A 26,732-nucleotide genomic window follows, 5' to 3' on the forward strand; every position below is an offset into this window, starting at 1 on the left:
TGCTCCAGATGCTGTACATGGTCACATCATGATGCTTGCCCATGTATCAAAATTTGCAAAAATGCAGCCTTTAAAGTAACCGAGACAATGGTCTAAATACACTGGCAAGCAAGACCACACATTGAAAGGGGTAATACGTTAGAGGCAAAGCTAAGTGAATATTCAAACAAGCAACTTCTTTCAGTATGTCGAAGTACAAGATATCAATCCAATCGTCGCATTACTAGTACAGTCTACCATCCAATTCCAGATTGAAGTTCAGTTCCTCAAAGTAAATAGTTAAGATTAGCTGGCCATCATAAGGACATCAAAGTTGCCTCAGTGTTGGATCCTTCACATTTGAAACCATGTTGCTGGCCATCATAAGGACATAATAGTTGCCTCAGTCATTGATCCTTCACATTTGAAGCAATGTTCAGATCTGTTCACAAGGATGAGTATGTTACTAGATTAAGAAGATGCAGCAAAAACAATCTTAATAGCATCAACATCCAATATGTAGAAGGCAAAGATGTCAAGCTAAAGGGAAATATCCTATGCGAAATATGGGAAACTCGTGGTAAATTGTATGACAACTCAAAATGAACCAAAATTCTGATTGCTGTTATCAGATATAATGTGCTATTCACATGACTTGCCTTAGAAAATCACAAGAGCTATCATGCTAGGATATATTTTAGAGCATGTAAATGATGAAGGGAGCTCAAACTGGATGGACTGGTAGCTTTCAGAAGACGGGGCTCTGACTAATTAGAACCCAAGTGGACTGAAGTTTGCTTTTTTAAGATTCACAATATTAAAATAACAGGACACAAATTGAGCACTTACCAATTTCTTGAGAAGTGCTTTAATAGTGTTGGATCTATATATAAATAAGCCAAAGTAGCCTCTCGGCTTGGATCATTACTTGGAGATCTCAAGGTTACGTCATCTAAAGTAACAATCAAAAGTTGAGAATCCCAAATAAAACCAACTTGATCAACTTTTGTATCACATCAAGTGCCTTAACAGGGAAATACCCTAGCTGTCAATATACAGATAAGTGTGTGCAGAGAACAGATATAAATTGTTACCTTCTGTTCTGCGAATTAATCCATCTATAAATACGAACAAAGAAATTAACAAGTTGCAGCATAAAATGAGAAAAATTCACCAAAATGTACCTATTCTGATGGTAGTAAACCAAACTTGAGAAGGAAATGAATTTAGACCCGTGGCACCAGTGTTCGATGAGGCTTTGGGGCTGGATCAAAGGGAAAAGACAAAGGCATAAACTAGTCAAAGAAATCGAACAAGTTCATTACATTAGAGAAAAACATAAATTGCAAATATAAAACAATGCAATTAATGAATTGCGGCAGAAACTGTGGAGCTGAAATATGCAGAAAGAGCATGTGAACTCACACTGAATGAATGACAGAACGTGTAAAAGAGCCCACATCTTCAATAAGCTTTATGCAACAGAGAAGCTTGACCATAACTCATAAGTGCTGACCAAAAAAAATTTCAGGGTGATACCCATAGGACTACAAGTTCTCTGGATAGAAGGATAGTAAATGGCACTGGCAACTAGTTATACATTATGCGGTGCTACTACAAATGGCGGGGCATTATTATTTTCTTGGTTACTTAGAATGTTTTTGCAAGGAAAGCAAATTATTAACGCAGCTCTAATAACAAATGAAGCGACTATCGATGCTGCCCTGATACCCAATGAAGCAGTTCTGTCCTGGAACAAGGAAGCACGAGATGATGGACTTTATAATAAATCTAGTAGTGTTAAGATTTCTCTGCCAGTTGTAGGAACAAACCAAATACCCTTTGTTCCCTCTTCATCTATCTATCTTATGGTTTGGCAAGTTATCAAAATATTTGAGGAGACAGCGGAGGATAGAGAACTATTTATATATGCTCTCTTGGTCATTATTGGAGGTGAGGAAGCTGTTGCAGAAGTCATATACTATTTGCTGGTAGATTGTGTTTTCCTTGAAAAATGGATGTGGTGCCTGGTAAAATTTCATTAGACTTCAATTAAAACTTGGGTGTTCCTTCTTAAACGCACCAAGTGCAGCAGCAAGATGAGGTTGTGCTGTTGTGGGAGCATGTTAGATGCAAACTTCCTAACGTTTTATCAGTTGGGATTCAAGCTTATTTTAATCTGGAAGTGTCCTACACTAAACCTGAAAACTCCAATATGCTCGAGATGAGAGATAAGAGTTAAAATTTCTTATAATAACTACCAGGAGAATATCTAATCACTTTCAGAAAATGATCTGAATATCATAATGCCCTTCAAAATGCACGCCTATGAATTGCTCTCACATGAAACTGCTAGAATAATTCGCCCTTCAAGGGTACATTGAATATTCCTGTTCATATTATAACCTCTCCAACTTTGAGAGGTTTCTGTAGCTAAATTTATATCAATTCCATAGCTACAGTTAATATGATTACCATTGGGATTTCCTTGCTCGTAGAAGCTTCTTAGAAGAGCGATAGCTTCTGATGCCATAATTCCTCCAGTGCACTTGAATTCCTTCCTCTTTGAAATTCCGCTACTGCAAAAGATATGATAAAAACAAAAAGAAAAATATGCAAGTTGAATACCAACTGGTAAGAACAAATGGAACATAGTGCCCAATATAATTATAACCACAGGGAAATAATTCCCCAATCATCAAAATTGGCAAATATAACTCTATTCTATTATTCTATGATCATATCAAGCTATGTGATGATACAAAAACATAAAAGCTTGCAGTCAACTGTAGAATTTCCTAGAATGTACAGTGAACAAGTGGTAATTGTGGTGTATAGAAGCAAACATTGCATTTGAAATTAAAGCTGTACAAATAACAAATAAGAATCAAGATGCGGTTGCTAAAAATAGAAAGGATAGAAGTACCTTTTTCTTTCTGTTCCAGCAATACTGATGTATTACATTAAAGAGAAGATGCTCAAATTTAATAAATAAATAAATAGGATAATTACCCCTAAAGTTTGGTGTAATTACACGTAGACCCCTTGTTATTTGGGAAACAACATCTAGCACCCCTAAAGTTTGCTTCCGTCTAATAAATAAGTTCCTCCGCTCGAAAAAATTTATCGAATTCACTGATATTAATAAAAATAAAAATATCAAAAAAAGTTTATATTTACCCCTAATTGACTTATTTCTGACCCATTGCAGGTCAAACAAATCTTCTTATGACCAAATTACCCTCATACGTTTTCACGTGTTAATGCACGTGAAGAGGTATATCTTCATTGTTACAAGAGTAGTTTATTTCAAAAAAAAAAATATTAGACCTGCAATAAGTCAGTATTCAGTCAATCAAGGGTAAATATCAATTTTCATTCAATTTTTTTGTTAATATCAGCAAATTTAGTAAATCTTGACTAACGGGAAAACTTATTTATTTGACGAAAGCAAACCTCAGGGGTACTAGATGTAATTTCCCAAACTGCAAGGGGTCTATGTGTAATTACGTCAAACCTCAGGAGATGAAAGTGTAATTATCCCTAAATAAATAAAGGAAGAAAACAGAAAACAGAGTCAAAGTATAAAAAAAGAAAAGAAAAGCAAGGCGCAGCAAATATCATGTTGTTGTGCATAATGTAAAGAATTCAATGAAGATGCAAATACAAAACTAATAAAATAATTGAAGTAACATGCAGTCTTCCGTATTTTCAGGAAGCAACCAGAATAAAAACGTCACAATGTAAGCTCCTACACATTTTTCCAAGTCCATGATTTAGAAGAAATAGATGATTGGAGCAACATGGAAGTGAGAAAAGGTCCTCATCTGGATGACATTTCTCAATCATGATAAACTATCAAATAGAACACTTCATCAAAACATAGAACCTGGATTTAAGAGTTATTTTACTCTCACCTAGATAGAACACTTCATCAGAACATAGAACCTAGATTGGTAGAGTTAGTGACTTTAACTCTACCAATTTAAGAAATCCTTTTTGCTTGTTGCTTATTCAGATTTATTTTTTAGAAATAATTACACTCCCCTCCCCTGAGATTTGATGTAATTACATGTAGACCCCTATGGTTTGGGAAATTATATCTAGCATCCCTGAGGTTTGTTTCTGTCTAATAAATAAATACCTCCATTAATCAAAATTCACCAATGAATTAAGAATAAAAGTGAATGAGAATTAATATATACCATCAATTGACTTATTACTGACTTATTGCAGATCAAACAAATTTTTTCCGAATAAACTACCCTTATAATAATGAAAATATACCTCCTCTCATGCATTAACGCGTGAAGACGTATGAGAGTAATTTGGTCATACAAAAATTCATTTGACATGCAATAAATCAGTAATAAGTCATTTTGAGGTAAATATAGATTTTTTTAACAATTCTTTTGTTAATATTAGCATATTCGATGAATTTTTACTAACGGATGAATTTATTTGTTAGCCAGAAACAAACCTTAAGAATGCTAGATGTAATTTCCCAAACCATAGGGGTCTACGTGTAATTACACCAAACCTCAGAAGAGGGGAGTGTAATTATCCCTATTTTTTAAGTGCTCAAAAAAGAAAAAACAAATTATATTTGTCTTATATTGTTAACTCCATGACTAGTTCAACTATAATTAAATCTAATTGGCAACAAAGGTCAAAGATTAGGCCACGAAGGTTACTAGGTAGCAAGTCGAAATTTTGTTTCCTGGGCACATAAAAATTAACTTTATGGCCCATCAATCATCATATAATCACTAGGATGCCATCTAATCATCTGATAAAAGTAAAGGACATATTAAGTATTCACCATCAATCACCTAGAATTAATGTGATTCTGCTAGTTCTTGCTTCCCAGGAAAACATAACAAAGAAGTAGTTATTAGCTTAGAATCAAACCATGTAACCTTCCGTGAGCTGTTTGTATGCAACGACAATATCGATCCACAACCTCCAAATTTATCATTAGCGCAGCCATAATATACTTCTTTTATTCCTGATAGAAAAATCATGCAGTGACAATTCAAAGTTAACACAACAGTCAAAACATGCTAACAATATGTAAATAAATTTTCTTGACCATACCGATAATTGATAACGCTGCTGCACACATTATACAAGGTTCACATGTAACATAAAGAGTGCATTTTGAGAATTTTAATGCAACTTCTTCCCTTGTAAGTCCATCCTTCTGCCACTGCTCAAGCAGCACATCAATTGCTTCCATCTCTGCATGTCGAGTTGCCTGCAGACAAATTCAAATAAATATAGGAAAAATGTAACAAAAGTAATAAGCCACCAGAATAAAGTAAGTCATAGTTAAGAAAGGGGTAAAAGGTTGGAAATGCTTCAAGGAGATCCTTGTCGCAGATATAAAATGTGTCTAGCAAAAGCAAACTTATCAGGCAATTTTTCATGTTTAGTCCCGAAAATATGAAACTCTCAAATCAACTGTAGTTCTTCCAGAAAAGGGGTACAGCAGCTCTGGTTTTCAAACAAAAGCAACCGTCCAAGGAACATGTTAACCATTAACAATTTTCAAGATACATAACTGAAAACTAAAAAACTCCGAAATAGAAAAGATGTCCAGAACAAGCATAAGAATCAGCAACAAAAGTGGGAGACACGAGGAAAGCAGAAAGAAGAGAATACATTTCTAGTCTCAGTTGTTCGATTTCTCCCTGAGGAAATGACCTTCTGACCTTTGATAATTACACACCTGGCAAAATTTAAGAAATGGAAGTTGATTAGAACAACATAAGCATATTGTTATGCATAAATCTACTCAGAACTACAATTCTAGTCTCATAAGTTAATCCCTGCAATGCCAAGCAATTTGGATATCAGAACTAAGACAATCATTGACATTTGGAGAATTAGATCAAACAGTTTTTCTTTCTTATCAGCCTTTTATCTGCAACCTCAACAAACATCTTAAGTTAGAGCAGTTAATTTTCTTTCCCATCTCAGATGCAGAAAAATGAAGGTAAATCCAGAAGAAGCTTACCCCACTGGTACTTCAAGGCTATCCAGTGCAAGTTTTGCCTGGCAGAAGAAAGGCAAGCATTATAGTATAATATAAATCTCTAAAACAAATTAAAATAATTCCACATCATAAAAGACTTAAGTGCGAGAAAAAAGGATGAGAATCAAAGTACTCCATTATCTCTGTATTTAAAGTTGCAAAAACCTGAGACCTGAGCATTTACAACTGACAATAATAGAGCACCACCATCTGACTTTCTTTTCTGTTTTTTTTTTTTTTCTTTTTTTGTTTTTTGGTGGTTGTTGGCACCAACAAAATTACTATCTTCATTTTTTCCGCTTTGTGTCAAGGATGCTAACATCTGATTTTGTCTCATGGCCAATACTTCAATTATAATAAGTAATCGGGTGATCAATTAAAAGTGCATCTAATTAGATCATCAACAAATAGAACAACTACTGTACACAATTGAATAGAACTCCAACACAGGGGGAACAAGGAGGTTCTTAGCTTTTTACTTAATTACTTCAAGTACAAACCACTGTAAACAGAAGAAACCTCTAAATTGGATTTCGCGAAATCAATAGGTAAGTGAAAATAAGATGAAAAGGGGCCATCCGGCACCTGTTCTAGTGCGAGCTTCATAAACGCAACACTCTCAGTTTCTGGCACAGTCTCCTCCACAGAAGAATCCATCTGGATGAAAACAGAAAGACAAAGATACATCAAAAGCTGAGCAACAGTTTCATCCTTTCAGAGGCATTCTAACAAACACATGAAAAGCTCCATCAGCATGAGAATTTGTTTCTATTTAAGTTGAATAAGATGGCTCAACGAAAGAAAAAAGAATATATGAATGACAGAGACCTTAGAAATAAATGTTCTTGAATATGACGCCCCAATTCCGGGTACCAGCAGAAGCTGATTCTACAGCACCAGCGGACGCCGAATTCGGACGCACGATAGGTCTATTCTACTCTATGTTAATAAAGTAAAGGTTGGCACCAGAGAAAGGAGAACAGAGGTGAAGAAAGGGGCGACGGCTCGCGCGGTGGTGCTAAAGGAGATGAGAGAGGCAGTGGGATGATGCATCAGTTGTGGCAGTAACGATAGAGCTCCGGCGGCAAGAAAGTGAGGAAGAGACTATTTCAAATTTCAAGAGAGAGAGAGAGAGAGAGAGAGAGAGTGTAACAGACTGAAAATTTAAAAAGGAGAAATTTATTATGTATGTATTATTTTTAGGTGGAATTTGTTTGCATTTATTCCAGCGTGGGGCCAGCTTTTTTTTTTTTTTTTTGAATTATTAACTTTTCTAGTTTTTAATTTTAATTTTTAATTGTCAATAATTTAACAAAGTTTATTGTTAATTTTAACATAATTGAGTTTTTTTTATTTTTTTAATATATTATGGTAAATGAATTGTAAAATTTTATGTATTATTGAATTTATTTTTGTATGTGTTTATATAAACTTTACTGGGGAATTATTGTTGTTGTTGATCGAATATAATTTATTTAGAAACTTTCAAAGCTTTCACCACCAGTTCTAGATTCTTAGACTTTCCTATTACTCTTTTCTTCCATATACATATAAAATCGGAGAGAGATGTCAAAAAATAATTAAAATGTAACACAACATCTATCTCATCCTCCGAAATGTCAATAATATTAGCTATATTTTGGGCTGGAATTTGATTTCCAGTTCTGCAGAGAATTAACGGATAACATTAACAAGCTTCCCCAACAGATGAAAAGTACTGCAACGTTTCTCATCAACTTCCAGTCTTGGATTTTCCAGAATATCTGTTTGGCAAGAAAACTAACCACCCCATTTTCCATTTTTGGTACAGAGAATACATCCCCAATTCTGGTAAAAATTTTGGGCACGAAATCTCTAATAAATCAACTCAAAGACCATGATAATATAAAAGAGCTTAACTAACTTCTCACTAGTGCAGCAAACGCATGAATTAAATACAACTACATATAACTGTGCTTCTTCATGGTCAACCCACAGATGCTTTACAGATTAGGATCTGGGATAGATGGAAAAAGGATTGGCAAGAAAATTTGTCAAATCAAAGCCTAAAGCTGCTATATCCTCCAACACCAGATGATCCATACCCACCATAAGGTTGTTCTGCAAATGATGAAGATGAGTATGAGCTGCTGCCCATGTGAGAGTAGGAAGGCCTCAAACTGGACTCCAGTTTGCCATAGTTCCGCGGGAGCGGCTCTCTGTGACCACCGATGAATTCCTGAATAATGTAAATAGCAGGCTAATATTAGTTTCATTCAGCTCTTCATCAACTTGACCTACCTCCCCCCACCCTAAAAAGGGTCTCCAGATTTACTGTGTATTCACTACCCACACTTATCTCTACCTTCATGTACCTAGAAGACCATATTATTTTCGGAGTTCCTAACCCTGATTAACATTGAACTTCAAGGAGGATGCCATCTGAAATCTATTGTAGGATACATTTCTTTTTTGCCAAGTATTTTGAGGGAACAACATTAGTAAAGCGAACAAAGCAAATGCCTAACCTAGGTCCCGAAGAAACTATTTAGAGGAAGAGGGTAGAAGAAAACAGCAGGAAATAAAAGAGACACAAAAGTGTTTACCTGAATAAGTTGCTGAGCTGCTTGCACTTGTGAAGAGGTGCCTTTTATTTCCACGGTAATCTCCTCGGGTAGTCCTCTACTCTCTTGCACAGTAAGAATAGCACCACTGGTACGTCGAATGTAATCAATATTTGTTCCCTGAACCCCAATAATATCCTCTGCATAAGCAAGAGGTATTTGCATGGTCTGTGCAATCTGCTTAAAGCAATCAACATATCATAAATTTACAGGTAAACAAACTATCATTCTTCAATTGTAAAATACATAATAGGTTGCAAGTCAACATATGCAATGAGAAATGCATAACCTGAGTTACAACAGGTCCCCCAGAATGTCCTATTGTTGAAGAACGACTGCCAAGTCCATGTTCTGGTCCATACAATGATAGTCTTGAAGACGTAATACGAGATTCCATCTGGCTGTCACGGTCAAGAAAAAGTGAATCCCTCTTCACTGAAGCAGAATAATCAGCCCCTAGCGAGGTCTGCGGATTAGCATGCAGCAATGTCTTCTCGGACCATGCGTCTACTTGCCTTTCCTGAGTAGCTGGTGCATTATACTGTAGGAGCAAAATGTCCTTAATCATGGTCTTGTTATCTCACTGACTACAAAACATAGTTGTTAATAGCGCACGGCGTGCCATGGCTCAAGGGTCCCCTGGAGCCATGGCGCACCGCGCAGCGCGTGCAGTTCTATAGTACGGCGCACATGTACAAAAATATATTATATATTTCATACATCAATATATACTCACATCAATAATGCACAAATAAGTAAATATAAACACTAACTATAATTTTAATCATACCATAAAAGAAACTTGCAAAATAATAAGTTTTAGGAAAAACAAAGAGTTCAAAACATGCAAAATGATTAAAAAATTCCTACATTTTTAATTTCACTCGTTTTGCAAGATATTTTGATTTTTTTTAATCTATTTTTTAATAAATCAGCTGAAATAAAGGCTCGTTAAAAAGCCCAGCCTTTATTTACACTGGGCTTTGAGAAAAACTGGGCTTTTTCTAAGCCCCAGCCCTTCACTATGGCGTCGCCATAAGCAACTCAATGCCATTTTTGTAAAATGGCACTGAGCCAGCGCAATGTGCGCCACGCGCCATGGCACACACAATGGAACGCCATTAATAACTATGCTACAAAAACATAGAGGAATTAACTTACACTCTTCTCAAACAATGGAAGAACACTATGATCCACCAAAAATTTTCTCAAGTGCCCCACCACAGCTTCCAAAGCTTTAAGTACTTTGACAGCTTCTCCTTGTAACTCGACAATCCTTTCTTCAGAACTGGCATAAACTGGTAATTCATCTGCAATTACAAATATGGAGAATTTTCACCCATCCTACAAGCAGAACAGAGTCTCAAGTGGACAACAAGAGGTCCAAAAAAGATTGAGATACAAACTCTACTAAGTCGAACTGGTTATGCACTTTGTGAATGATTTAGTGAAGAAGACTGATTATGTGTTAACAAACTATTAGGTACAAGACAGTCTTCTAAATAAGCATAATAGAAAACAAATACAGACAGTTGCGAGGTCTATTCAAGAAAGTTGAACTGTGACTATTATCCACAAGATCATTCAGAGACTGCTAGGTTTGTCCACTGCTGTATACTCCAACCTATAGGTCCATCAAATTTCAGGTAACAGAAATATACCTAAAAATCATACAATAAGCTTTAAAGAGAAAGCAGGTGAGGGGAGTGCTCAGGGTTCGTAGGGAGAAAAGTAATGAAAACATAACAAATTTCCAAGACAAGCTAACTAGAAAGAAAATAAGGTAATAACACCAAACATAAAGTAAGCAATAAGATGTTGTAGTACCATTAGAAAGCACGCGGACAGAAGCACCAGTGCTTTCCTGAATAGACTTGATCAAGGAACCCTGTTTTCCTATTAAACTAATGGCCTGTGTAGATGCCACCAATAACCGAATCAAACAAAATGCAGTTCCAGCAGCACCAATGCCTTTGCCATCTCCATCATTCTCAGACAGTCCATTGACACGTCTGAAGATTCTTAGTATAGCATCCATAGCTGGAGGCAATGCTGCTTCTGGATCTTCCTTCCCAGATATTAAAACCTGAAATATTGCAAGCTCAAAAGTCCATGACATAGAAGAGAAAGGTTTGCCCAAGCATAGCAAATTAGCAACTGCAGTAACAAATCTTTATCTGAAATAGACAAACTAAAGAATGGGCCCCAAAAACAGTATTGATAGATTGATGCACCATAATGCATATGACAAGAAAGTCTAATATCAGAGTTCCGCCTCGGCAAAGCTTGTACCAACAACGAGAAGTAAGAAGAGAAGCAGCTTCTGCTGCCTTAAAAGGAACCAGCTAATCCTTTCTTTTACATACAGATATCATGTTGCTTTTATGTTATTCCATTTAAAGAACAAGGTACCCTTTCATGACTAATGTGGTATAACTGAAAAAAGAATGCTATTTGCACAAGACATGGCAGTTATAAATGATTATGAAGGTTGAAAATATCAATAATTTAGATGATTTCTCCGATAAATATTTAACAAACATAAACAGAAGTAATATTATCAACAGTTTGCTAAACAAAGTTTTAAATAAGTATTGACGGAGTATAAGATTCATTGTTTGACAACATAAAAACATTACTGTAAAGGGAAATCAAATCAGAATCATGAGGTTATTACACCATTAATTGTGTCAAAACCAAATGTAAAATGGTAGCTGGTGATACCATAATTGTATAGATATACAGAACATAAAGAAATCTTGTGTAGTTAACATTCTGAATAAAGTAAGATTCCGATCATAATTGATGTAAAATGGCCAATAAATGTTTTGAGGTATCAGATAATCTGAATAAATATAGATAGCTCAATTCAAGCTATGAAAGGGTATTAACTGAAAGAATTACAAAAGGTTGGAGAAAAAGATTTCGGAGCACATGTATGGAGAGAATCCCTCTCCACCACTAACCACCCACCACACGCGCAAAAAGCACGTGTCTGTAGAGAATCTCTCTCTCTCACTCGCACACACACATACACACATGCGCACGCAAGTGAACTACAAATAAGGGAAACAAAGAGCATTTTTCCAAAGGCAGGAGAGGGTACTGTCACGGACTGGTTTAAAGAATTTATACTTTAACCAGCCAGTTCCAACTATTAAATCAGAATCAAATCACTAGGTAATCACTTTGAAGGGTCAACTAGAACACCTAGAACACCAATCACCTTTTTCCATGATCGAACTAGCTGATCCAATTAAAAAGACCTAAAAGTCTAAGGAACTACTGCTTTATACATCAGCAGAAATAAAGTAATTTTTCCACGTCGACATTTAGGAAACCCTATATCCTGTCAAAAGAATAAACGTGGAAATCTTTGATTGCTTAGAACCAAAAGCATAAAGCTGGCAGCTTCCTCATCTGTATTCAACACACATTCTAACCAAATAAACCTATTTGAGCGATATCATTTATTCATGTGCCACGTGTTAATTTCATCTCAATTCTATTCCAGATATGTAACGCTACTGACTTTGGATATACAGCAAAAGGTAAATAAATCAGGAAATTCTCATCAAGATACTTCTTTTACTCCAGGGTCAACACTGTTAACTAATGATTAACGTGTGTCAGGTGTATAGCTCTTCAACAATAACAAGCCTCTTGCCGTCACCAGCAAAGATATCTGTTTGACATTAATCCAGAAGTTGGCTGCATTGCACTCCAGATACTGTATCAATGATTATGAGCACAGTAGCATGCTTAAAGATTGTTTGAAAAATGAGCTTCCCCTTCTAATCATCCAAGTATCTTTAAGCTGACCCACAACCACCAAGCTCAACATAACATCTTCTACAGAAGCAGGAATTAACCTAAGGTTCTAGGCATTCCGAATTACCTTCAAAAAGTAAAACCCTAGAAAGTAACCATTTACAGTCCCTAGCAAACTGAGCCGAGGAAACGAATCCAAACCCTAACAACAGTGCAAAGCCCCCAATTTTAAAAATTATCCAAAAGTGAAGAAAGGCAAGGCAATCGCATTAGACAGGCATCATCCGCAAGCGTATATAAAGGGGGAAAAAAGAAGAGAATTACAATGCGATCCGGAGAAGTTAAAGGGCCATCAAGCACGCGAACCCTAGCCCGTGTCTCCTCAACGAGCTTCTTGATAAGATCTCCCTTCCGTCCAATAATGCCGCCTACTTTCAATACCGGCACTACTAACCGAAACACTGAGTACCCCGGCCAACCCGGCCACTTGGCCCTCATCTCCTCCGACCCTTTATCCTTCACATAAACCGACGCAGCTTGAGTCTCAGCCGAGGCGGTGTCGGCGTCGTCGCCTTTGGTTTCGGCGGCTTCAGCTGCTGCTAGTTGTTCCGCGGCCACGGATGTTGGGTCGGCGGGTTCCGCGGCCACTGCGCCGTTATCTATGGGTGGGTGGATGGAGGCCATATAGCGAGACGTCTTCCTGCTTTCCTGGGCACCGATTGATGAGGGTTTTGAGAATGAAGGGAAGAAAAGTGATAGACGGAGAAGCGGAAGGGTTTTACCAGAGAAAATGCCACTGATGAAGAAAATCTAATATACAGGATTGCGGGCACAAAATTTCACATAGTATAAGGCCACTGCATAATACGAACGTGTTGTATTTACATAGATGGATTTAAATTAATTTCAATAAATAATTTGAAGTAATCTTTATATTAAAAAAAGATAGGATCTATTAATATTTTATAAATGAAGACGGAAATGTGTAGAATTATACAAATCATTTTAAAGAATTTGAGAATTTTCAATTTAAATTCGTTGATTCAAATGTTGTCTAATTGTACTGATAAATTTGGAGGTAGGAATTTTAAATATTTAATAATATTATTTTGAAATTTATAATGTAAAATATTAAGGGACTTCAAATTATTTTGATATGGAATCATTATATCATTATTTTTTTTAGAATATCACTTGCTCAAATTCAAATACTTCCTTCTAAATTAACTTTAAGATGAATGGGTTAAATACCTAGTATGTAGTTCAAATCCCAAAATTTGTAGTCTACTATTATTTAATAAAATTGAGCTATAAAGTACATTAATTATTAGGTAACACATAAGCAATTAATAATACAATGATGGATAATATATATATATATAAAGAGAAAAAAAATAAGTAGAATAAAGTAGGTGTAAAATATAAATATGTTACATGAAAACAATAATATATTAAGTAATGTATATATATATGTATCGGAAATAAAATAGAAATATTTAGAAAATCATAAAAGCTCATCATTCACATTCATTTGAGGTCAAGTTCAGCTGATTAAAATTTAACTCGAACTCAAAATCATTTAACTCGAGTCGAATTGTGCAGATAAACTCACTTCAATTTGCACATCTAAAAAAAGTATGATTATGAAGACAATATACCATAGTATCGATAATTCATTGACTATTGATCCAACATATTTTGTATCGAATTTGAAATTTTTTATTTTTTCAATAATTATCGCAACATACATATAGAAAAAAAGAAGTAGCAATTGGAATGGAAAATTTGAAACCGAAAATGCATAAATGAACTAACTTTTTCACATTTCCAAACAATGAAAATTAAAACAAAATTTGCACCACTGATTGAGGTTTTTAAAAGTAAATGAAGGAAATGTTATGGTTTAATAGACTTGAAAATTTGATTTTAGGGTTGCAAAATAGAGTGTGTGCATTTACATTAAGAGTGTCAAAGAGCTAATAATACCCAATTACTTTAACATCAGGCTCAAAATTATTCCAAGTACAATAAGAAAAAAATGAAATGGGTAGAATTCAAAACAGTAGGAATATTTATTGAGTTGAAATTGGAGTATTAAATCCATTGCCCTCCTTTTACATTTTGGATTCTTCAAAATTAAAACTGACAGCATAATGCATGTACAATATTAGTACAACATTTCATTTCAAAGCATAAACAAAGTGACCAAAGAGGCCTACAAAGAATATCTCAAACCCAATAAAACCATCCATTTCCAAGAGTTTTACTATAGTTAACAATGAATAATTCTCACAAGCTCAAGAATTACCAAAACAATTCTAACAGAAAAATGAATATCTTCGACTTGCTCGTTAATCTCCAACTTCCCTCCACTGTACTATAATAATTCACACCAACGCCACAACCATACCAAACTCCTGGACCAAAATGAGACTGAAACTGAAGAAAATACACGAAAACTATACACCTGGTCAACACTCAACGAAATCGCCTTCGCTGCCACCCTTTTCACGAGTTTTCGACAATTTCTCTCTTAGGATAAGAGATCATTCATGTCAAACCACTAAACTGGTATAACGTCGATCTTTGAGGTATCCTCACATCTCAAGACGATGCCTTCAAGACTGGCGGGAAGAATGCATTTACTCCACTGACATCCGGTTGAAAAAGGTTCGGGTGGGGGAACAATCATTAAAACATTCTCATTCCGCTGCACAACTCCCATAACACTGACAGTGCTGCCTTCTTTGATGTATCTAACGATCGATCAAAGAGAGTAAAAAAATAAGAGCAACTATCATGAAGTAAAAGCCAACATTACATGCACAATAAATGCTTTCGGTTGTCAAATACATCAGCTAACATCACCAGAACACTCTTGTCCTGCTCTTCTGCAAAGCGGATCTCAATGACTTAGAGAGAGGCCATTGTGGTAAATTCATGGTAATTCATTTTGTCTCATATAGATCCATAAGGGTCTTACACTGAATACCAAGTCTCTTTCTAAAGTGAACCAAATGCAACACAACCAGGCCATGATAGGCGGATGGATGCATGAGGGTGTGGGTGGTAAACTTTCAACAAAAAGTTTCGGATGGACCGAGTGTGTCTCACTCAGTCCATTTAAGAATTTCAGGATACCAAGTGAAACACCTACCAGAAGATCCAATAACACAAGACTTGTATTGTCGTATTCATTTAATCACGAGAATAACTGCAACTACTTGAAATGCAACAAGTTTAATTGGGAGAACAAACAGAATCTTACCCTTCTTTGAGTCTCATTACACGGTCATCACTTGAAAGGTTTCTTTCTCCTAACCATCTGATGAATTCAGGTGACATATCCCTGTTTGCTGGATTGATGTCAACGACGACAGATTCATCAACATAAGGAGTCACCCTTGCACCATAGCCAGTTTTAACCAATGCTCTCAACCCAGATTGGAAGTCAGAAATATAAAAGTCAACTACATGCCTCTGCAATTATAAACAAATCGAATAATATGTCAATACCGTAATATCTATCTTGATGATCAACTACACAGTGTTGCATCATTCAGCAAACTTTAATATCAGAGTTCATGGTATTTAACATGCATTTGATGTAGCAGAAAATCAGACATCACAGTAAAATTTGCCTGCATTTTCAACAAAAGAAGACAAATTTCAAAAGTAAAAGAAAAAGACATCAGTAAATATGAGAGTCAAAAGGAAAGCACTTTTGGCAAATTCTACCACGTTGAGCATCCCTTAGTTGCATCAACAAAAGAAGACAAATTTCAAAAGTAAAAGAAAAAGACATCAGTAAATATGAGAGTCAAGAGGAAAGCACTTTTGGCAAATTCTACCACGTTGAACATCCCTTAGTTGCAAGCACAGAGAACTAAGCAAACACCAACTTTAAATCAATTACATATCTCAGGATATATCCATTAACAATAAATGGAACTTAGAGTTTCTCATGCGTTAAATTTGTAATTTCTTATACATTTTCATTTTGCTTTTTAATTAAAAGGGATAATTACACTATCCTCCCCTAAGGTTTGGTATAATTACACATAGAGCTCCTATAGTTTGAGAAATTACATCTAGCACTCTGAGGTTTGTTTCTGTCCAGTTAAGTCACCCCGTTAGTCAAAATTCACTGAATTTACTGATATTAACAAAAAAAACTGAATGAGAATTGATATTTACCTCAATCGGTTAATTACTGACTTATTGCAGATCAAATTCATTGAATTTTGACAGACAGAGGGACTTATTTGTTAGACGAAAGCAAACCTCAGGAGGTATTAGATGTAGTTTCCCAAAGTACGGAGAGTCTACATGTAACTACACCAAACTATAGGGAAGGGAAGTGTAATTATCCCTAATTAGAATTATCACCATCGACAGCTCCCATACATAGTCAAGACTTGCTAATGGAATGAGTCATGCATGTTAACCTGGCACACTGAACCCCCAGTTGGCAAAGAGAAAATCCATGAGTTGTTTGTAGAAAGACAAACACAATAAACAGGGTATTAGGGTGTGGCAGAAAAATCTATGCCCTTTTGTAGCATTATGTTGTCACACATAAATTTAGTGCATTTAATGGGCCACACTAGTTTCACAAACAATATGTTAAGCAGAACATGTCATGAAATAATTATTTTTCCTAACCTCTAATGTCCGAAGGCCCCAGGTAAAGCGACGATGTGTGGGGTTTGCGGCTTTTGAATCCCATCCCCGGTACTCATACAAACTTGTGGATGTATAAACGCATCGAGGAACTTTCTGGAATGATGATTCAAGAGGAACATTGCCACAGGTAACAACCTTCAAATATCAAAACCCAAATTTATCAACACAGCAGCCTGTTTGGATTTCAACTACAACATGGAATCAACCAAACTTCAAGAGATCAAATTTACTTATGAGGCAAATCAGGAAATAAGTATCTGCCCAATGCTACAAGGGAATGCCCATAAAGACCAATTATCAAAAGAATATGCTGCTTAGTTTGAATACACACACAGGCAAGTTCTCTTTCTCAAGAGTTGCACGGCAATTGTGTTCTTTGAGTTTGAATACACACACAGAGCAAAAACGGCCGTCTTGATGCTGTTGACTTGAAAAGACATGAAGTTTTATGGCTACAACTACATCAGAATCAAAAAACTTTTATTCCCTAGACAGTGTAATGAAACATATATGCGGAGAATTTTGGAAGAAATTGAATTTTTTGTCTTGACTCCAAAAGGTTACAATAAAAAATATTATAATTGCCCACATAATATAATTTCTAGTTGAACTAAAAAACATGTTAGCAGATTCGTTGCATAGTAGTCAGTGGCGCACGGCGCACAATGGCGCCAAGGGCTCCTGGAGCCATGGGCACGGCGCATGGCGTGGCGCGCGCCTTTTAAAACGATGGCGCAAATATAAGAAATAATCTATATATTTATATAATTAGTATTATTTTGATTAGATTAATGTACAAGGAGTTAAATAAGACATAAAACAACAAATTGAACATAACAAAACTTCAATTAAATCATCCCAAAAAAAAACACTAACAGAACAATTAAAGCACTCAAAGATTAATAAAATCACATCAATTTCAAAGATTCAATCGGCATAATTAGAGCTTGTACTGCTGTACACGCCAAAAATTAACTTAAGGAATTAGGGTTTATTAGCTTAGGGTTTATTAAGTTAATTTTTTTTAGGGTTTATACTTAGGAAATTCCTTTTATATATAGGAAATTAGGGTTTATTAACTTAATTCTTTTTTTAATTCATGGGCCTGGGCAGCCCAGCCAAAACCCAGGTCGCCCAGGCCCTTTTCTTGCATCGCGCACATGGCGCGCGCCTGGGCAGCGCCGAAAAGGCGCCCAGGCGCGCGCTATGGCTGCGCCATTCTGAAGGCGTGCGCCATGGGCTCCGTATGGCGCGAGGGCTGCGCCTTTTGCGCCATGCGCCATGGCGCGCGCCATTCCGCGCCATTGACTACTATGATTCGTTGGAGAAAGTAAGACCTGTTCTTTGAAATTTCAGACAGGCTGCATAAAAGAACCAACATTTAGAATCTTAGATCACCAAAGTTGACTTAGCAGCCTTCGATTTAGTTTGCAGGTGAGGGAGGTGGAAGAGGGGTCACGAAGAATGTGAATTGGGGATGTAAAAGGTGAACCTTAGACTTGATATATATATATATATATATTGTGGATGAGCATACCCCAGAAACTTTGACAAATTGGCCATCTTTTGCAGTTCGTAACTCAGCATCTGGATAGCTAGCAATAAAACCAGTGATAGCTCTTCTTCCCCAACAAGTGTTCCAGGTGAATACAGTAGCCACTGCAGCAAAAAGTATAACAACGACAACAAGAAGAATGGGGTTACGAACAGCTCCAAGGATGAAACCACCAGCAATAAATCCCATGACAAATAGAAGAATGATGGCCCAAAGAATTGGCTTTGGGAAACTCTTGCGGAATGAATATTCATCATCCTGGCTAAGGTGGGTAACAGCCTGGTTATTAACTATAGAAGCATTGTGCAACTTCATCGAGCCTGTAGACTCCAAAGGACCAGATGCCTTCCGAGGCGCCCCTGAAGAATTTAGGGGTCCCGATGTAATAGGTCCAGATGTAATGAGGCCAGTAGTTGGGAGGACTGGAGGAAGTGGACCAGAATTTTGGCGAGATACGGCAGTTCCCCCACCCTGAGGACCAGATGATTTTTTCAATGGTTCACCATGTTTATTAAGTGGTCCAGAATTTGTTTTCTTCAATGAAGCTGACCCAGGAACACCACCAGCTGAAACTGAAGCACGGTTTGCAGAATTCAATTGGCCGGAGTGAGAAGGCGCACCACCAAAAGAACCTGTTCTTGAGGGGGCATTGTTTATGGGACCTGATTTTCGAGACCTGGAGCCATCCATAGGGATGTCAAACATTTTACCAAGTTCTCCAGACTTTTTGATATCACCACCAGTGTAAGGCATGGCAACTGAGCTCATTGTTGGGGTCTTCTCTTTCGGTTGCTCAGGCCGGCCTGACACGTAAAGGCCATTACTCAACTGATGAGACGGAAATCGAGAGCCCATGATGCAGACTAATTGTTCAAAGAAGCTAGGTGACCCAAGTTAGGAACGGATATACAACAACAGTCACTAATGAGGACAATCAAAACTAAGGTAATCGGACGACCAACTTAGCGCTCCCAGTTCCACCGAATACTATACCTAGAAGAAAACAGAATCAAGCATTAAGAAATGAAACCGGATTCCTCCTGATAGTTGAATCATAAATCACCTGCCATAAAAAGATTCATTTCCAGACAATACAGCATAGCATAAAAAATAAAACTTCACAACAAAGTCCAACTATGTCCTATGCCAACTTACTCCATCAGAAGTATCCAGCGAACAGCTATTAATTTCCTTATTCGATGAAGGTCCGGATACCCCTCTAGCAATTAAACTACAGGAAGAAAATACCTGGCATTGATGGCCCGAAGATTTATCAAATAACTGACAATTGAAAGCAATTATAACAACTTAAGAAACAAATCTTAAAATAAGGTGTCAAGTATTACTAAAAAAATGTGAGCAGAGTAATAAAAGACATCATCACTGATGATCAATTTTTATCCAAAATGCAAGAAGACCTCAAAGGTCAGTAGTGACTGTAATTTTTACACTTCGAATCAGGAAGACTCAAATTTTAGCATCTCAGTTGAAAACACCACTGTCTAAACCCCAGATCTGAGAACAAAGTTGACTGACTCCACCATAGAAACAGTAAATAAAATTCCAAAAAGTACCCAAAAATTCCTCAACTCTGCATTGACATTATCGACAGAAAGAATCCCATCACTGAAACTTCACATACATAGAAAATCGAGCCTCAAGTCATTAAGTACAAAAGGAGAACTCCACAGATCCAAGAAGAAACGGAGGCATACACAACAACTGAATCACATTCGAGAAATCGAGAAACCCAACTCAGACATTAATTCTTTAACACAAAAGCAGAAAGATCCCTTTTCGTGGCAAAGAAAATCCCAGAAATCACAACGATCCAGAACTAAAAAGTTACAAACTGACATCTCCTGAAACCAAGAATCCAAGAAAATCCAAACCCATTTCACAAATCCCGCAACCAACAGAACCCACATTTCCATTTTCACCGAGATTCAGTAAAATGAGAAAGATCACAAAACCCACCAAAAAATTCCAAAAAAAAAAAAAAGAGGAATGTGTTTGTCAGATATATTGAAGCATACCTGAAAACCAGATTAGGTTGTATATAGCAAGAAACGGAGGCATGGAGGATCAGAGCTTGGGCCGGGGGGGGGGGGGGGAAGCTGAGGAAGAAAAGGTTGGGGATTTGAGATATATTTGCAAGATATGAAGTGACAGAAGGACAAAATAAAAAGTGTGAAACTGAAAACACACACTTCACCTTCCTGCTTTCTGCTCTTCTATCAGTTTTCTACTGGTGCTAAGACCTTAAATGACCCTTTTGGCCTTGTACGTGATCTGTATTATCCATTTCTGCCATGCCCTTTTCAAAAATATTCAAGATTATATCTTTTTCTTTCTTTTATTTTCAATGTGCTTTCCTATGTTGCACTGCTACAAAAAATTATACAGATACACATACGATACTATACGAATATATGAACATAAAAATACAAAATTAAAAATTATTGAGATTAAAAAATACTATAAATATACAGTATCTTGATAATTGCCCAGACTATAACTTTATTATAGTAAGAAGCAAATTCAATTACGTGTGTGTACAGTAAATGCATCCATAAGCTGTTTGCTTTTTATACTTCGATTTTATATAATTTCAATTTAGAGAACGTTAGTTATATTCAATACACGTGTTAGAAATACTGAGTTCAAATATTTTCTTTTTAATGTTTCGGACATATTTTGAAATACTAAATATGTATACGACAGATATGTAAGAATATCGTAACGTAATTGAGTATTTGAATACAAATACCTCTACTTTCTATAAATATTAATGCATCAACGATAACTCTAATTGATGTTACTTCATTTGATATAAGTTTTAAAATGGATTGCGGTATATTTGTAATTGGTCTGTTTTATTTTTTATTTTTTATATTAATTACCTTGTTATATCTTTTAAATATAGAACCACGTCGGGATTTGTTGAGTTTTTTTTATTTATTTAATAAAAAGTAGTTGCTAAGCTGGAATGATTTGATTAATATCTTTATTTTGGATGACTTGTTGATTAATTATGTATTAAAAAAGAAAATATGTCATTATGTAACTGGTATCATAATAAAACCATCATTTTAAGAAAATTCATTTTTTTACTTCTTTATTATCCAAAGAAAAAAATATTGCATTTTCTTCCCTTTTCTTTTCTTGGAACAATTTAACTATTATTTAACTTCGTACTTTTATGATTTTTCAAAAAAAAATTAATTATTTAATTTATGTATTTTTGCTACATATCTCGAGAAAATAAATAAATACTTCTTAGCACTTGAATATTATTTCATTTACAACAATCAAATATCTTCATGGTGATGGTATGTATATATATATATATATATATATATCACGCACATAAAATTTACAGTTCAAAATTATTGATTTAAAATTTAACATGCAGCGCCAATTTGCAGAAAATTTCGAGCGTTAACCAAAATAGTAATTTTTGTTTTTTTATATATGTACTTAAATTTAAATAAAAAATTTTGAGTCCAAACTGTTGGGTTGTAGGGACGGACGGAGGAGAGTAACAATATTATTAGTAAAGCAGAAATGAAGAATATGAGGGCAATCCTTTGAAAAGAATATGTATGATGATGATTGGGTGATGGACAATATTGTATGATTTTAAACACCCTGTAACAGAATCAAATGCTGCTGGCTGGCTGGCTATGACTGATTGTACCTCAAACTATAGCTTGTATTTGTATATCATGGATCTTGAATGAATCACTTGCCTTGCCTTGCCTGCCTCCCTATTCAATTTTTAGTCTTACCTTCTTCAAACAAAAATTAAAGATGTTTTTATCTATCATTTTGTGATCATTACTTTTTGAAATTTGAAATATTAAATATGTGTATGTATGTCTCTAAATTATTGTAAAAACATTTTAAATTTCAGCAGGGGTGTTAATTCGATAAAATCAAATTTAGTGGAATCGAAATTTTGATTTACCAAAATTTCGTACGTTAAAAATGTTGTACCGGTAAACGAATAACGAATAGAATTAATGGGTCTAATTTCAGTAATTATTGATTTTTTTTTATTTTTTGGTTCGTCATTTGGACAATTAAAATTTTTGTTAACGTATAAAAATAGTTAAAAAATAAAAATAATAAATTACACTTTTATTTTTTAAAAATTCAAAAAAAAATAATATACAAACATAAATAAAAATAAAACCAACATTAGAATTGAATACTGATTTTTTTTTTTAAAAACAAAAGTTGAATTCTAAACCAATTGATTTACTGAACTGTGAACCCCCTAAATCCGAGTCGAAATAAATTTATTCATTTTCATATTTTAGAAATACCATTTACTTATTAAAAGACGTGACCATTTAAAAGATTGTTAGAAACATATAAGTATCTGAACATAGTAAAACGAAATATTTTGTGCAAAAAATCTCTATGTACTAGATTCAAAAGACAATTATTATGTGTTTTAAATATTTATTGAAATCATTAATTGCTCTTTCAATATTTCTTGATAACCCTTTCTTTCTAGCATCCTTAGTGGCCCTTCATCGTACCATGTGAATAAAATGTTTCATGCATGGACATAAGATATTTTTGGGTAAAATAGTGGTAATAAGATTTTCCTTTTCCACCTTAAGTGATACAACGTTTGGATTTTGTCTATTAATGATCATTAAAATTCAAAATCCAAATTAACGTGTCGTGTTGACTCATCTCAATTTATTTTTGAAAAGATGAGTTAAATTCATAATAACCAGTAAAAAAAAATAATAGGAAAAGAACAAACTTTTCTAGAAAAGGGCTATGCGACCCTATGAGTTTTTAATAAAATAATAAAATAATTTATGACGCGGGAGACAGTGAGCTTCTTTTTTTAAAACTCAAATGTCGTGTTGCTGTTTTTCGAGATTTTGTGACTATCGGCGTTTTCATGGGAGATAAAATGCAATTAATCTTAAAAAAATATGCTTTTTTTCTTGGAGATTCTGGAGCTTATATGCCCCGAAAATTCATCATCTCCATCCGATTGGATGACCTTGCACAAAGTATTATTTGACTCGACCAAAATCTCACGATTTATTCTTCAGAAAAACATATCGTCATGGAGATGAGCAGTTTGGAATTTATATATATATCGTAATTGTCCCTCATTTGATTCTACATGGAAATATTAATAACACAGACTTTAGCCACTACAAACACAATCTTCCACAAAAAAAAGAAATACGTAAAAATCGCAGAAAACACTTTCAAAATTATACTAATTCATTTCTTCGCCTTCATACCTAGAAAAAACACACTGTTACCAATATAGTCAGTACATGGTCACAAAAATTTTCCATATTTTCGTCAATGAAAATGGCAAAATGTGAGGTGAAATATCCCTTTTAATGTTGGTTGAGTTTCCATTTTGGTGGGTAGTTTGTATGTTACCAGAATGCAATAAAAAGATGAGACGATAGGACCTAATTCAAACAAGATTTAGTGCAAATTACATGAGTAGTTATTCAGTCATAATGATTCTTCATTACACCTAATTATGTTAGCTGTTGATGTAATTCTCTGATGATCATCATAAGTAATTGTACTTCAAATATATATACACAGAGAGAGAGAGAGAGAGAGAGAGCTCTAAGCCATCATCATGTTCTCACCAAGACAACATCATTAACCATCAATCACTGTCACCTTACTTAGGTACATCAAATTCCTAATTACAGAAATTGTCCTTTTTTTTTTCCCTTAATATTTCGGAGCTTTCTTGAGGCTGTGGATTGGACTGCGGTTCGGATCTTTCATTGCAAAAATGGGACTGTATTTCTGGTTTCATTTAATATATACACAATACGTATACAAAATTGGACTCGCGTATGTAAATTTCTTAATGTAAATAAATATTTGTTGTTTATATATTTTCGAAGAATTAGTTAACACTGTTATATTTGTAATAAAAAAATATATATAAACAATTCTCCTTTGATATGATGTTGATATTAATGTGAACCAGCTAATTAACCCAATAATATTTAAAAATCATTTTCATATATAGGAGTTGTTTAACTAATACTTCAAATAATAATTTAAGTCCCCCACTCCAGAAAGAAATATGGGAGGAGGCGGTGTTAAGACATAAGTTGTTAAATCAGAATTATGTCTAAAGTCGCGACTTATGGGAGTGGACCATATAATTATTTGAAATAATATGATCATATTATTTTATTAGGAACATTCCATGTGGGTGTTACGCCATCGCCTTAATTATTTATTATTATAATTATTTATTTGGACTTAATTTTTGAAATTTTTATGACATTCTAATTCCAAAAAATAGAAAAAAGTGAAGTTGCTCACTGTCATCCACCTTCCTCTCAAATTTTGTCAATGCCTTTGAAATTTTTGTTAGGTTCTTTGAAACTCGAGTTTGGAAAAATCTTATTAAATGTTTGGATATTTGGCATAATAAAGTCGTTAATTGGTAAAATGACTAAAATGAATATGTATATTATTACAATCAAATAAATTGTTATTTCTTGACATATTTTATTTTACAAAAATTTAAAACGCTTTTATAAATAATATGCATTGGTTTAATTTCAAATAAAAATGTAATAGATAATATTTTTACAATAAAAAAATAATGAATTATTATCTAAACGTTCGAATAAAAATAAATATACATTCATGCTAGTTGAAAATTAATATAGATATTTTCATTGTTAAACGTAGTGATTATTGCTAGTCGTATGATTTATAATATCTTGAATTTATATTTATAGTTGTTAGTTATATTGATACATTAGTTGAACTAAGGTATTACGGTCGAGATTGAGTTATTATAATTTATTTATGAGATAAAAAAAATTAGGATAATCATTGTTATTAATGACGATTGGCTCTGGAATTCGGCGTGTTTAATTATTATTACCACATTAACAAAATGCTACTGTAGTTTCTTATTAAGTCTTTTGTTCCTGTTCAATTATTTTATTGGTTGATTGAGTGCCAGATTTGAAATTGGAATTCTATCACTCACCAACAAACATACCACTCTTTTTGGTAAAAGTTATCAAAGTTACTAATATTAATTAAAAATGGAATGAAAATTTATATTTATCGTTCATTAATTTATTACTGATTTATTGTAAGTCAAATATTTATTTTTCTACCCAAACTATTTTTATATATCTTCGCACACTAGTATATATAAGGAAGTATGTCTTCACTTTTATAAGAACTAATCGTTGTGGCAAGCCATTCCTGCATGTATATAATAAATAATTTTTTATATATTTTGACATATATTATAAATAACATTATAAATAAAAAATAAAAAATATAGATCAATACAATACATTAAAAATAAAAAAATTAAGAAGAAAAGAAGAAAAAAAAACTAATTTGTTAATTAATGTAAAATTTTAAAAATTAAATAAGTTAGTTATTTTATATTTTATATAAAATTTATGCAGCGGTGTCATTAACCGTATTTTGTATAGTATAGAGAGGAGAGGCCACCCAACCAGCACTAATTTAGTCAACTCAACAGACATTCCACAGTCAATTTGGAGCAAATGACTAGCATTCATTTCAACTAATCCTCAACACCACACTCCTGAAATTACAAAAATATCCCTATAGGAGGCTGACAATAACTTCGTTATATTATTCTTATCTTCCACCTTTGCTTTTTAAGAATAAATGATGTAGTAAATGATATAGTAAATAATCATTGATCACGATCACGTAATCGTAATTTTTAAGAGTGTAGCTAAAATATTTATATTTATAGTGAGTAAAGGAAATAAAAAAGAAAGTGAAGCAGTGATTCAAGTATGAGTATTGATGAAGGAGAGAGGGATGGAATTGAGTACATTTTTCACAGTGCTATTGTTGTTGAGTTGCTATCATTTTGTCAGAATGTTATCTGCTGCTCATTGATTAACCAATTATTACAAGTTGGTTACAGTGGTGTCTGTTTCAATGCGATTGAGATGCTTCACCTCTCATTCCAAAAATGAAATTTGGAGACTTGTTTTCTTTAAACTATTGCAAACACTTAAATTGGGACTTTGGGTCTTTTGTTTTCAACAAAAAGGAGAAGAGT

The 26,732-nt window shown here is 34.4% G+C and overlaps 3 protein-coding genes across 6 annotated transcripts; all 3 read right to left on the reverse strand.

The window, feature by feature from the left end:
- LOC105161661 (tRNA-specific adenosine deaminase 2) lies at window positions 156–7,209 on the reverse strand. Of its 2 annotated transcripts, XR_002287055.1 has the most exons (10): window positions 6,845–7,209; window positions 6,602–6,673; window positions 5,999–6,036; window positions 5,644–5,710; window positions 5,077–5,236; window positions 4,891–4,987; window positions 2,455–2,558; window positions 1,405–1,490; window positions 1,164–1,243; window positions 156–421 (listed from the first exon to the last, which is right to left on the reverse strand). XR_002287055.1 is itself a non-coding variant. In XM_011079430.2 (9 exons), exons 2-8 carry the CDS (start codon window positions 6,671–6,673, stop codon window positions 1,206–1,208), a joined length of 576 nt encoding a protein of 191 aa, XP_011077732.1. In that variant the 5' UTR covers window positions 6,845–7,201; the 3' UTR covers window positions 156–421; window positions 1,164–1,205. The 2 variants fall into 2 exon arrangements, 1 of the variants encoding a protein (XP_011077732.1); XM_011079430.2 differs by lacking the exon at window positions 1,405–1,490 and having other exon boundaries at window positions 6,845–7,201.
- On the reverse strand, window positions 7,793–13,236 carry LOC105161662 (RNA-binding KH domain-containing protein PEPPER). The gene is made up of 6 exons (XM_011079433.2): window positions 12,715–13,236; window positions 10,447–10,705; window positions 9,781–9,929; window positions 8,909–9,160; window positions 8,602–8,796; window positions 7,793–8,234 (listed from the first exon to the last, which is right to left on the reverse strand). The coding sequence occupies exons 1-6, from the start codon at window positions 13,072–13,074 to the stop codon at window positions 8,055–8,057; spliced, it is 1,395 nt and encodes a 464-aa protein (XP_011077735.1). The 5' UTR covers window positions 13,075–13,236; the 3' UTR covers window positions 7,793–8,054.
- Window positions 14,545–20,802, reverse strand: LOC105161663 (uncharacterized membrane protein At1g16860). 3 transcript variants are annotated; one of them, XM_011079434.2, is made up of 6 exons: window positions 20,668–20,764; window positions 19,787–19,879; window positions 18,614–19,624; window positions 17,056–17,211; window positions 15,659–15,870; window positions 14,545–15,146 (listed from the first exon to the last, which is right to left on the reverse strand). In XM_011079434.2, exons 3-6 carry the CDS (start codon window positions 19,484–19,486, stop codon window positions 14,954–14,956), a joined length of 1,434 nt encoding a protein of 477 aa, XP_011077736.1. In that variant the 5' UTR covers window positions 19,487–19,624; window positions 19,787–19,879; window positions 20,668–20,764; the 3' UTR covers window positions 14,545–14,953. The 3 variants fall into 3 exon arrangements, with proteins under 3 accessions (XP_011077736.1, XP_020549506.1, XP_011077737.1); XM_020693847.1 differs by having other exon boundaries at window positions 19,787–19,862; window positions 20,668–20,686; XM_011079435.2 differs by lacking the exon at window positions 19,787–19,879 and having other exon boundaries at window positions 20,668–20,802.

The sequence above is a fragment of the Sesamum indicum genome, linkage group LG5, assembly GCF_000512975.1.
Source record: "Sesamum indicum cultivar Zhongzhi No. 13 linkage group LG5, S_indicum_v1.0, whole genome shotgun sequence".
Taxonomy (NCBI): domain Eukaryota; kingdom Viridiplantae; phylum Streptophyta; class Magnoliopsida; order Lamiales; family Pedaliaceae; genus Sesamum; species Sesamum indicum.

Coding starts and splice junctions, on each gene's coding strand:
- LOC105161661 (XM_011079430.2), bottom strand. CDS start 6,673: ATGGATTCTTCTGTGGAGGAGACTGTGCCAGAAACTGAGAGTGTTGCG. Junction 5,711..5,998: donor AGCCTTGAAGTACCAGTGGG/GTAAGCTTCTTC, acceptor AAATTTTGCCAG/GTGTGTAATTATCAAAGGTC. Junction 4,988..5,076: donor AGCAGCGTTATCAATTATCG/GTATGGTCAAGA, acceptor TTTTTCTATCAG/GAATAAAAGAAGTATATTAT.
- LOC105161662 (XM_011079433.2), bottom strand. CDS start 13,074: ATGGCCTCCATCCACCCACCCATAGATAACGGCGCAGTGGCCGCGGAA. Junction 10,706..12,714: donor TAACTTCTCCGGATCGCATT/GTAATTCTCTTC, acceptor GCAATATTTCAG/GTTTTAATATCTGGGAAGGA. Junction 9,161..9,780: donor TTCCATTGTTTGAGAAGAGT/GTAAGTTAATTC, acceptor TTGCTCCTACAG/TATAATGCACCAGCTACTCA.
- LOC105161663 (XM_011079435.2), bottom strand. CDS start 19,486: ATGGGCTCTCGATTTCCGTCTCATCAGTTGAGTAATGGCCTTTACGTG. Junction 17,212..18,613: donor AATTTGTCAAAGTTTCTGGG/GTATGCTCATCC, acceptor TGATATTTGAAG/GTTGTTACCTGTGGCAATGT. Junction 15,147..15,658: donor GTAATGAGACTCAAAGAAGG/GTAAGATTCTGT, acceptor ATCGATCGTTAG/ATACATCAAAGAAGGCAGCA.